Genomic DNA, 13,156 nt, shown 5'->3' with positions numbered 1-13,156 from the left:
CTAATTAACTCAACCAATATAAAAATACTGTACCAAGCTAAAGGCATTCTTTTTTAAAATATATATATATTTTATTGATTTTTTACAGAGAGGAAGGGAGAGGGATAGAGAGTTAGAACATCGATGAGAGAGAAACATCAATCAGCTGCCTCCTGCACACCCCCCACTGGGTATGTGCCCGCAACCAAGGTACATGCCCTTGACCAGAATCGAACCTGGGGCCCTTTAGTCTCCAGGCCGACGCTCTATCCACTGAGCCAAACTGGTTAGGGCTAAAGGCATTCTTTCTTGGAAAAAAATTATTTTATAAAAAAATAAAATAACTAACAAATTAACTTTAAAACACAATTCATTTTCCTTACTATTTCATTCCCTCCCCAATTGGATGGGACAAGCCGAGCTGCACATACCTCGGCAATGATGGGATACACCTGCTCCATGCTCAGGGAGATGATGCTAGGAAGGAAGGGCTTGAACACCTGGCCAGGTTCCTGTACCACCACCTGCAGGATCTTCAGGAACTTCTCGACCACCCGGCAGCCAGTGCTGCCTTCGTGGAGGATGCTCTCAGCTAATTGTTCTCTGCAGACAAAAGAAACCACACAGTAGCCAAGGAATGTTTCTCTGGGACCAGCATGACACCAACACTGTGGCAAGTGAAGAAGAGGAGCAAAAAGTCCCACCCTTCGTAGCTGGGCCCCGCCACTTCTCCTTGAAATTTGAAAAGCATGGACAACAAGTGTGTGGTTACCTGGTAAACATATTGAGGAAAGTCTGTATGATCTGTTCAGTGAAAGGCACACCCATCTGTACTCTAAGGCCTCGAAACAAAGTGAGGAAAAAGCTCAGCATCTCATCAGTCACATCTAAACAAAGGACAAAGCAAATGATCAGAGGCCTGCACACAGGGATAAACGGAAGCCCCTGGCTTGACAGACTTCCTCTTGCAATCTGCTCTATCATCTCTCTAAGGCTTCCTGCTGAAGGAATTTCCCCAACACCATCAGAGCCGTGACGGAAAGTGGGAAATGACTAGGGACATGCTGAGAAAACAGCTCTGGTGTAGTGAGCCTCTGCTGATGGCTCTAGATAGGAAATGGAGCCTCCCTCGCTGCTCAGTCCCAGCCAAGTTCAGAGTTTTCACTGCAGATGGAGTGTCTTGCACACACACTGATGGAACTATTCAATCGGGTCGACACCAAAGTGCTTCAGCAGTTTCTCTCTGTGACCAATAATCCCTGCAGTGAGGGTTAAGTCAGGGTTAAATGACTAAAAGTGGACAATGAAGGTGTATTCAGATTGCATGGCCCTGGTCCATTAAATGCATTAATGTCAGAAAACATTGGTTCCATTTAATGTAGTTTCACTTCCAGATCTAAACAACCATCTTGTATAGTATGTTTTGGCTCCAACTACAAACTCTGCTTACAAGAGGCAATCAGTGAATTTTTGCTGACTCAGAAACCCCCAATATCTCCTGAATTTTTACTGACTCAGAAACCCCCAATATCTCCAACCACTGTAAATGCTCTCACATACCTGCACAGAGCTAGACAGCGCCCATAGTGACAGCGGCAGAGCGGGGTGCAGCAAACCCACCTTGCCATATTGTGTAAGTAAGTAGCATTTGTGGAAAAAAAGTTCTCTTTCCTCTCCTGTATAATGCCCCGTTATTCTCAGCCATTTAGGCTCCACACTGGGAGAAGGCAAAGCCTTCAAAAATAAAAACGAGGCAAGTAACTCAGTGCCACCTGACACAGGTGCAAAGCCCATGTGAAGGCTCCCTGGGGCCTGAGCCCCAGACCCCCACATAAACCTCACTGCCCTCTGCCTTCAGAGTCAAGGCCTGTACTGCTGATGGGGGGGGGGGGGGGGGGGGGGGGGGGTGCTCTACAGAGCTAAGCAGTGACTCGGGCCCTTGTGCGGCCTGCGGCCAGCTCCTACCTGACTGATGAATAAAAGCTGGAAAGAGGGCCAGGGAGACCTGAACGGATTCCTGCAGTGACTGGTAGCAGATCTGTCGGGACTTGGTGGATTCCCCGGAGATACTCTCCACGATATCTTCTAAGACACTAAGTGTCTGGTGGATAATCACTTTGGCTGCAAATCAAGATTAAGTTGCATGTTATAACTTGTCTGACGATCAAGAGTAACACAAGGGAAGGAGAAGAAATCTGCAAGGGTATTTAGAGGACAGTGACACAGACATAGTCACAGTGACACAGGAATAGTCTCTCTTGATTTTCTCTCTCTCTCCCGCTCCTCCCCCCTCCTTTTCTTCCTTTCCTTCTTCCCCTCCACCCTTTTTACTGTCAGAACTCCAGGTGCCTGCTCAGTTTGTCCCTCTATCCTGCTTCTATCCACCAGAAACAAGTCCACGGAGAAGAAAAGAACAAATGTAGTCTCAGGTTAGGTGCCTTAGACTTAAGCCTCTAAAATGGTGAACAAACTGGTGAGAAAACCAGGGTCACAGGTAATTACCACAGGCAAGAATGCACACATGCAGATCAAACACTCTCCTTCAACTCCAAATCTGACCCTCGCCTGGTAATCCACACAGCACTTGCCATGCACATCATGAAATAAAGGAACCTCACTTTACAACGGTGCTGGGAAGCCCTGAAGGGAGACCTCTCACACATGCACAGCTAGTTGCAGCCTACATAACCAGCAGAAAGAAGGTAAGAATTATTTTGACAAAGGAGGTCATTTTTCACTTAGCAATTTCATCTGCTTTCAAGAGAAAAAGATCCCTCCTGCCCCAGCAATAATGCACTAACCCCCACTTGCACCAAATGAGAAACTGCTACAACCTCAAACTCTTGTTCTCCTACAATGAACTTCAGTTCAAAACAATCCTCCCGTTTCCTCCTAAAAGCTAATAAAAGCTGTCTTACCCTTTTGTCTCTTCAAACTTGCCTGTGGCTTGCTACATTTTTCTTGTTCTATATTGCAATTCTCGGCTACTCCCTAATAAACACATTTTGCTGATAAAATAACTGGCTGTTTATTTTTGAGATGACATTATATGGTGTCAGAAGTGGGATCCAAAGGAGACAAACCCCTGAGGACCTAACAACCCCTGGAACTAGGGGAGGCATCCCCTTGAGCCTTTTGTGCTCTACACTTCCATGAACTGTCTTTTTCCTTTAGGTTAGGTAAATGTGTAAGATGCCCAGCTCCCTCCCTTTAGTTAAGTTCTCTGACTTTATCTGAGACCTATTTAAAGGTTTCATACTACCCTGGCCGGTGTGGGTCCGGAGTTAAGAGTGTCAGCCCAGACAACGAAGGGTCTCGGGGTTGATTCCAGGTCAAGGGCACATACCACGGTTGCAGGTTCGATCCCGGTTGCATGTGGAAAGCAACCAATCAATGGAAAAAATATCATCAGATGAGAATTAACCAAAATAATAGTAATAAAGGTTTTATCCTTTCTGTTTTTATCAAGACATTGCTCTTCCTGGTGAGTACTTCTTTCTGTTTGGAATTACAATGGCCATTACTAATTGTTTTAAATTAGTCTACCTTAAGGGGCCTCCTTAAAAGAGAGAATTCCAAACCTCTCAGAGACAATGAAATGAATCCTTTGGTTGGTATGCAGAAGCTTTTAAGGGTCAAGTAACTTGAAAAACAGCTTTAAAAAGGATCCTTACAGCATGCAATTTTTTTTTTTATTGATTTTTTACAGAGAGGAAGAGAGAGGTATAGAGAGTTAGAAACATCGATGAGAGATACATCGATCAGCTGCCTCTTGCACACCCCCTACTGGGGATGTGCCCGCAACCAAGGTACATGCCCTTGACCGGAATCGAACCCGGGACCTTTGAGTCCGCAGGCCGACGCTCTATCCACTGAGCCAAACCGGCCTCGGCTTTTTTTTAATCTTTAATATAAAACTTTGGCCATATGAACAAGTAACCTTAACTTAGTCCATCTGCCAAAAACACAATTTGGGTCCAACTATTCTTTTGAGTTTTATGCCTGAGACATGGCTAATATTTTTAAAAATCAGTTTGTATTGTGTGTGTGTGTGTGTGTGTATAATATCTTCCTATCTCTGAATGGTATTACCAAAACTTATGTGTAATGTATTTAATGAGTTTTAAAAGATTAAGCATTTATATAAATTAAGAATACTTTCAGAAATATAATCAAAACTAACCCAAATGAATTTCAGGGAATATATTTGACATTAATGTTAGTTCCAGGTTGTTGGTTTAATTAAAACAGGCATGTCTTTCGAATTATTTACTTTCATTTTACCTAGATTTACTAAAAAATCAAATAAGTTCATATTATCTCTATTACAAAATTTGTCAGCAAAGAAAATAAGATAATGGTTAGCTGGTTTAATGTCCAATCCAAGCATTATTGTTAAAAACAAGTAATTTAAATAAATGCAAAGAAGGTCAACACTAAGTAACAGATATTCATTGAATGTCTAAATCACTTCCAATTAGATAAACATTAAATGCTAAAAATAAGTTTAATCACTTTTGGCATTTTAATTTTACCCAAAAGAATTTATTATGAGAAAAAAATATACTTCCAAAAATTTTGAAATACATTTATAACTTTGCTAACTTATTACTGGATGCTAATATATGAAAAACAGTCACAACTGCCTGCTTTCTACTTTTCACTCAAAAGCAAAGATTCCAAATAGTTTAAAAAGTTGGAAGAGCTAAAAATACAAGTGAACCAAAGAGAAAATGTTAACACTTGAGTAATAAGCATGAACTAATTCTGCACAAACGATGAGCATCAATGCAGAGAGAATGCAGACAAAGTAGCAGGCAGTCCTTTGGAAGATAAGCAGTCACAGAACTCCTAGGAGAGTTTCGCCGACTACAGAAAGACTTCCTGGTTTTCAAACTGTGGTGAGAGATTACTGGTGAGTGATGATTAACATTTACTTAAATAGAAAATATACATAGTATCTACATTTGCCAATATTGACAAATGTAAACTATATATCTTTAATTCTATCTATAATTTAGATTATAGATTTATTATCTACATATAAATAGAATAATTTTATAAAATGCAAAATGGGGTGCATGCATGGCATATACTGAAAATAGTAAAGACATGTCCATTTATTAAACTTATTTGTTATTATGGGCCATAATATACACTATATTTCTTGCTATGAAATGATCCCACATGTTTGAGAGCTACTGCACTTATACCACAGTGAACTGAGCAAACCCAAGTGTCTGCAGTGGCTGAAAAGGCCAATACACGAACAAGCACCCTTTCTGTCCTGTCACACACGGTGCTAACTCAAGGCCAGGCTATAATCGCTCTTTGATAGGCTCATACTCTGTTGCCTTGTCTTTTTAGATCTGTAGCCAGGCAGTAATCTTTATTTAGAAGAACTTCCCATTTCTTATAATTACTTGCAAGGCCGGAAATTCTGGTGGTGGCTTCCAAGGTATTTATAGGTCTGCCATAAGTTTAGTTGTTGTCCCATCTTCAAATCTTCATTCTCCCTATCAACATGGAGCAATACTCTTCAGCAGTAATGGCGGGATCCTACTGCCCCTGTCTGTTCTAATCACTCCCAGCCTCACAAAGACATGAATGAATCGCATACTATAATCCCAGAAAGCATGTGGCTGATTTTAACTATACTACGTAGTTTACATTCATTTAATGTAACACGAGGCAATTATGCTATCCTTAAGAGTAAGCCTACAATTATTCTGTAACAACTGCCTTGCATCATTTCTTTTTTAAATATGTTTTTATTGATTTTTAGAGAGAGAGGAAGGGAGATAGAAACATCTATGAGAGAAACTTCATTGATTGGCTGCCTCCTACACGCACCCTTACTGGGAATTGAGCCCAAAACCCGGGCATGTGCCCTGACAGGGAATCAAATCATGACCTCCTGGTTCATAGGTCAATGCTCAACCACTGAGCCACAACAGTGGGGATCATTTCTGTTTTTAGATAAGCTTTATAAGTGTTTAAAATTGAGGTCAATTTGAACCCAAAAATTGAAATTATCAGGAAAAAGGTTTTTTTTATAAAACTAGAAAATAATAAAGGTGAAAGAAAATGACTATATATGGAAAGTAGGATGTGTATTTTCAATGAATGAAGGTATGAGGAATGGAGATACAGTTTTTGGTAAGAGGGGAAGAAAAAGTAATTTTTGTCCTAAAGTAAAATGAATGTTCCAAAACAAGAAAGAACAAAGGTAAGACATAACCTACTTGGATATAAAAAGTTACAGAAGGCTTATGGAAAGGAAATCTTGAGAAAGGAACTGTATGTGGTGACTGGAGATTGAGAATTCTAACAAGCAACTATAGTTTGCTTGTCCCCGATTGCAATTGTCTGCTATTCCCAAATAAACCCGTATTGCTGGTACGATAACTGGCTATTTTACTTTTGAGGGTGACAACATCTGATGTGTTCAGAAATAAAATTCTTAAATAATGGGCCTGTGACAAAAGGTATAACTATTATTATGCTGTATTATAGTATATGTCGTTGACAACATAAACTTCCAACAATACCCTAAGGTGTGAGCTCACTGGATGACTGCATACAGCTCACAGGGAAAGAGAGCCAGTGGCCAGCAAACAGCAGGCGTTCAGAAGAAAGAGAGAGGCCAGAGGATCCTGGATATGAAGGCAGATGATCACTAGATGGCTACACACACAGGCAGGATCCTTGTCCGTACACTGAGGACAGCCAACAGCCCCCCTCTGCAGGGTTGCTGTGACGATCAGAGACAAGGTTCAGAATAATCCTGGCAACATGTCTGGTATACCAGAAGGCCCAGGAGAGAAAGGCTGTCATCACCCCACAGCACTGATGGGGTGCTCGTCCCCTAGACACTGCTTCCTCAAGAAGCCCCCTTGGCTCAGCCTGGGCTCGGCAGCCTCAGCCTCGGCACAGCTCCGGGCTAAATTGACAGAGCCAACCTGCACCTGGCCATGCTCTCTGGATCACCCTGCCCCCGAACTCACCAGCCTCTGGGGACTGAAGAGGCTTCCAGGGAAGGGTACAGAAAGAGTCCATGCTCTGGAGGTAGATGAAATCGGGTTTGACTCCTGACTCCTAGATTCTGAGTCTCGGTTTCCACATCTGAAGATAGGGACAGATACCACCTCCCTCACAGGACTGAGCATGACAGATGATAATGACCTGGTCACAGGGATGTTGGAAAGCAAACAAAAGGCACACCCATAGCACTGATCAAGGAGCCACTCACTCACAAGCACTACAGCACAGGGCCTTTTACCAAGCCAGGAAACTGCCCTCGGGACAGACATTTCCCCAAGAATACGTAAGGAAAAGGCCAAGAGTCAAGAAACCCAAATCTGATCCTCTGATGTGTAGGGAAATCGAAGTAAGAACCAAGATTTACTCCCAAAAATGTGCAAGTAAAAAACGGAAAGCATCATTAAATATGTAGTAATAGAATAGACATGTAACTTGTGGAACTTCATAGGCTAGGATATTATAAAGCAATTAAAAACAATCCTTTCTAGGAGAGAGGGCAATGTGGTAAAGAACAAGGGTCTGGAGCCATACAGACCCATCTGACTTCTGCCCCCAACTCCTTTTCTTTGACCCTGAGTAACCTACACTTGCCATGTGGGGCGGGGCAGGAGGGCACCGTTACAGCGGACTGGCAGGCAGTGCCTGAAGCAAGCATGTCAAACTTGCAGCGGGCAGTATGCGGCCCACAGCGAGTATTTTTGCCGCCCAGCCAATATAACGTTATGTAAGAAACATTTTAATAAAAATTTCACAACTTAATTTTTACAATACCCTGTTATACATAATTATTAATAATGAACTACAATGTTCTCTAATAATTGATGACTATAATAGTGTTGCATTCATTTCCCTTACGCGCCTTACACGTAGGCGCACCATTTCTCCCCACTAATACTAGCAGCAAATATTTTAGCAGCCGATTGCCACATTAGTCTTGGACTGACTTGTTTGGTGTGCGCAACAGGAAATATTTCGCTTTCGGAGAACAAGAAAAATAGGTTTATTTGTGTTACACTTATTAATTTGTGCAGTTATTCAGTGTCTGGTAAGTTAATGTTCAAGAAAAAAGTATTATTAAAATGTTCCATTATTTTATGTTAATGATGACTCATTTATTTCAGACCTCTGTATTTAGCATGTGTCTATCAAAATAAACCTATGTTTCTATGAAAATTGAAGCTTTTGTTTTTTTGCAGCCCACATACTGTCCTAGTAAACTTAAACCTTGTTTTTTTGGCCCGTGTTAGCCTTTGAGTTTGACATTCTTGGCCTGAAGCAATGCAATAGGAAGTACATATCACCATAGTATTTCTGCCAAAAATTGCTGGAAGCAATGAGAACAAGATTATAGCATATTCCACCAAAACAATAGGCCTGGACTCTTCAAACATGTCAATGTCATGAAGAAGAAAAAACAGGAATGCTTTTCTATATTAAAAGAGACTAAAGAGATGTGGCAACCAAATACAACACATGATCCTTGATGGGATCCTGGATTTTTAAAAAGCTACACAGGACAGTCTGGTAATGACGAGGGAAAATGTGGACACATCTATAATACAGACGACATTATTATAACAACGTTACACAGCTGGTTGTGTTAATGGTGTTGTGGTTATAGATGAGAATATCTTGTTCTCAAATATAAAGTTTAAATATTCAGGAATAAAGTGCCAATGTCTGCAACTTACTGTAAACGCCTCAGTTAAAAAGAAAAAGTATGTGTGAGTGGAGAACACAAATGTGGCAATATATTAACAATTGGTGAATCCTGGTGAAAGATACACAATTGTTCATTTTCTTATTTTTTCAACTGTCCTGTAGGTTAGAAAAATTTTCAAAGTATAAAGTTGAGCTAGATAAACCTTTCCAGGCCTTCATTTTATCACTTGGAGAATGAGGATAATAAGCTATATACTCACGAACTATAGGGAAGACTAAATAATGTATATGAGGTTCTCAGCCCACGCCTGGCACACAGTACACACTCAACAAATGCTATGTTTTTAATTATGTTCATTGTGGAAATCATTATACCTAATCAGCAAAATTTCCAGCACATGGTGGCATCACACTTTCCTCCTGCTATGTGAACGATGGCCACATAGCCCTATGTCCTGGCCAACAAAATGAGTGGAAATAAGTGTCACTTCTAAGCAAGAGCCTTCCCAGGGTAACCACAAACTGAAATGGACCCTTCATAAGCCTGGGTTCTTGAGTGACTAAAATGAACAGAACCTTCCCAAACCCTGACCCACGCTGGACATGTGGAATTAATAAAATAAATAAGTGTTTTCCTGCAGTAAGCCACTAAGCTTTGGGGATTATTTCTCACACATAGCATAACATAGCCTATGCTGACTGATGTAGGATGTAATATAAAGTAAGAAAGGACGACCATTAAACTTTATAAAGCACGGTTCTATAGTAACTGTATGTAACCCCTGAGCAAGTTACTTAACCTTCCCATATCTTAAGTTTCCTCACGGATAAAATCAGGATAATTCACAGTACCTAACTCATAAGGCTGACATGAGAATTAAATGGATGTAAAACACTCAGGGTCAGACAAATACCAGACGCTGACAGCTGACGCTGGCACAGCCAGAGATTTGCTGATGGAAGATCACTAAGCAGGCAAGCCCTTATGCAGTGTACCCTGAGCAATCAGCCATTCATTCAACAAGCTATTTAAAATGGTTACTTTGTAAAGCACTAAAACTGGTGAGATTTAAGAGTTTTTCTTTTCTACTTTACACTCTTCTAATATTCCTTTTTATTTTCTTTATGGATTAAGGTATTACATATGTGTCCTTATCCCCACATTGTCCACCCACCCCCCGCTAATATTTTTGAACAATGAACATATGTTAGTGTTCCTAATTATAAAAGTAATGTTTTTTAAACGTTGAGTGTTTATTATCATTTCTAACATTTCACATAGCATTTTTGTTAACATTCTATAAATAATGTTGGCCAATAATGTCCCACTGTTTTCTTATTGTGAAAACAGACTGCATTTTTAAGTAATTATTTCAGAAAGATTTTTCAGAGAAATCTGATACCTTCTACTGAAACTATTGAGTTCTCGATTCATATTTTTCTGCCTCTTTAATATAAAAGTGCCATTTGTGAAGATACCAAGCTCTTTCAAAGCCTCTGAAATATTTATTTGGAGAAAGGTTAAAGACAGTTTCAAGTAATTCTTAAACTCTTTACCCCAGTGTGTATAGGTGAATTGCCCTGCTTGCTTATGCAACTATCTAAAATGGATCAATATACTGCAGGATTTATTTTTTTTTAGCCACAGCCCTTCAATAAACATTTTTCTTATTTTTTACATTTTAAACAAGAGAAGGGGCCCAGCTGGTGTGGCTCAGTGGTTGAACATTGACCTATGAACCAGGAGTTTATGGTTCAATTCCCCATCAGGGCACATCGCGGGTGGCCAGCTCGATCCCCAGTAGGGGGCATGTAGGAGGCAGCCAATCAATGATTCTCCCTCATCATTGATGTTTCTTTCTCTCTCTCCCTCTCCCTTCCTCTGTAAAATCCATAACTTTTTTTCTTTCTTTTTTTAAGAGCGAGAAAGGGCATCCTGCATTCAGGAAACAGTCTAGTTGAAGTGTTCACTGAATTCACCCATCTCCCTGGGATGGCCCTGCCCAGGGGCCACTTACTGTCATCCAGGGGCATCTTCCTCTGTGAGGCGGCAGCACTGGGTTTCAGGTTGCGATAGTCCCGGGAGAGTGCGAAGATGAGGTTGGCATGGTTCATGGAGCGCATGGGCCACTGCTGCTCACTCTCTGAGAGGTTTGGGCACGGAAGCAGCAGGATGTTGGAGAGGGCTCGGCACACCAACACCTGAGCCTGGAAGAGACCCCAAATGCATCCATGATGAGAAGTTCAGGAACAACAGTCTTAGCACCCACTACACACACACTGAGCTCAGGCTCCAGGCTCCCTTCTTATAACCTGAACCTGGAGCTTTGGTCCGACTCTGAGGGAGCCCAGGGAGGAAAAGAAAGTGAAGCAGTAATACCAACTGTGGGTCTAGCACAGCCGAAGGCCAGCCAGTCTCAGTCATTACTGCCGGTCCTGGAAGCATCACAGAGGGGGACGTCCCAGACCCTGGATCTCACCAGTCTCTCTGCTGCTGGCCTCTGACGCCCTCGGAGGCGCTACTCGGAGCAGGCTATTAAGAGGGTGCTGGTCCGAAGCAATTCGTTCACATCCAGGTGCTCTTACCTAACTGCTTTGACTCCCCTCTGACTTCAGCCCTCTTTTGTTTGTTTCTACATGTCTAACCTGAGCTTCCTAGGACTTTAAGAGAATATACTTACCTGAGGCATCTCAACCCTCAGAAAACAAGCATGTAACAACAATAAACAGACTTTTAAACCAAAAGAACGCAAAGGCTCTCACACCACCAGCCAGATCACTAGCTCTCAAAGCCTCATAAGCCTCATCTCAATAAGTAAGTTTAAAAAACAAAAAAAGGCAGCACCAGCTCTGTTCCTAGGAGGAACTTTTTATGTCTGAATCCACACACTGTCTGCCATGATGGGAAGGACGTGGCAAGAGAGCACTGAGGCTGCGTCAGTGCCGCATGTGTAAGAAAGCCGTCAGTGGCCTGGCCTGTGAGCTCTGGGTGCAGAAAGAATGGCCAGACACTTCTTCCCCGGCCTCCCCACTCCGGTGACTCCAGGGAAACCCCGGCCTCACCTTGTCAACAAGTCGCTGAGCGGAGGCATCAGTGATTCTGTTGAACACTTTCTGCACTGAAGGGATGCTGATCAGAAAGATGGGCCTCACAGTGGTGGCCAGTGAAACCAGCAGGTGGCACGCAGATAGCAGCAGCTTGTCTTGGACCTGAAGAGGGAAGAGGACATGGCAGCTCACTGTATCCCTGAGATTGAATTAGAAGAACTTGATGAGGCAGCCACAAGCTAAATACAGTTCTTGGCTACCAAACTGTACCACACAGGCTCTATCTCAAAGGAGTTTTCCTATGCTGATGCCCATCAAAAAGGCATCTTCTTGCCCTGGCTGGTTTGGCTCAGTGGATAGAGCAATGGCCTGTGGACTAAAGGGTCCAGGTTCGATTCTGGTCAAGGGCATATGCCCAGGTTGCAGGCTCAATCCCCAGTAGGGGGCATGCAAGAGACAGCTGATCAATGATTCTCTTTCATCATTGATGTTTCTATCTCTCTTTCCCTCTTCCTTCCTCTCTGAAAATCAATAATAATATATTTTTTAAAAATTATAATAACATTCTTTAAAAAAAAGGGGGGGGGGGGCATCTTCTTTACCATGTCTACAGCTCCTCCTTCCAGCTAGGACACCATCTCCAGTTCCTCCTGTTCATAGTCACCGGCATCTTTGAACTCAGGGAACCATTTCTTCACTATCAGCTCTTAAATCTCAAGACAAACTCCTTGGCATTTAATTCAAACAACTGCAGACTATCCAACTCACTCCTCTTGTTCCAACCAAGCCAAGATCTATCTCCGCCCCCACCTCTGCACTCCATCACCTATCATGCCAGGCTCTCCTACTTCCTTTACCTCAACATGCTAATCAAAAACTTGAGTCAAGTACAATAATGGTACTTTTCAAATTAACAAAAGGGAAAACAAGACCTAATGCTGATAAGACTAGGGTGAAAACAGCACAAAAATGAGTCAAGGGCACATAGAATGTTTAGGAAAGAAATCCTATATAATAAAAGGGTAATATGCAAATTGACCCTAACAGTGAAACAACCGGTCGCTATGACCTGCACTGACCACCAGGGGACAGATACTCATCTGGCTCATGGCTGGCCAGTGCAGCGGCGGTGTCAAGAACCTCTCCCGCTTCCATGGCAGTGCTAAGCCGTCTGACTAACGGCTTAGGCTGGCTTAGGCCCGGGCCTAAGCCATTAGTCAGACATCCCCCAAGAGCCCCAGACTGCCAGAGGGATGTCCACCTGCCAGCTTAGGCCCGATCCCCTGGGGAGTGGGCCTAAGCTGGCAGGTGGACATCCCCCAAGGGCTCCCGGACTGCGAGAGGCCACAGGCTGGGCTGAGGGAACCCCCTGAATGCATGAATTTTCGTGCACTGGGCCTCTAGTATTACTCTCATTTCCTAG

The 13,156-nt window shown here is 42.4% G+C and overlaps 1 protein-coding gene across 5 annotated transcripts in view; it reads right to left on the bottom strand.

The window, feature by feature from the left end:
• The window catches only part of XPO6 (exportin 6), a 127,714-nt gene that overhangs the window by 8,195 nt on the left and 106,363 nt on the right, over positions 1-13,156 (bottom strand). For all 5 annotated transcript variants that reach the window (XM_028134147.2, XM_008157687.3, XM_054714546.1 and 2 more), the window contains 5 exons: positions 11,749-11,895; positions 10,704-10,893; positions 1,945-2,100; positions 752-866; positions 411-582 (listed from right to left, as the gene is read on the bottom strand). In XM_028134147.2, coding sequence (XP_027989948.2) covers positions 411-582; positions 752-866; positions 1,945-2,100; positions 10,704-10,893; positions 11,749-11,895 — 780 coding nt within the window. The remainder of the gene's footprint in view (positions 1-410; positions 583-751; positions 867-1,944; positions 2,101-10,703; positions 10,894-11,748; positions 11,896-13,156) is intronic.

This window comes from Eptesicus fuscus, chromosome 4 (assembly GCF_027574615.1).
Source record: "Eptesicus fuscus isolate TK198812 chromosome 4, DD_ASM_mEF_20220401, whole genome shotgun sequence".
Taxonomy (NCBI): Eukaryota; Metazoa; Chordata; class Mammalia; order Chiroptera; family Vespertilionidae; genus Eptesicus; species Eptesicus fuscus.
The sequence above is the reverse complement of the archived record's forward strand: the minus strand, read 5'-3'. Positions and strand labels throughout refer to the sequence as shown.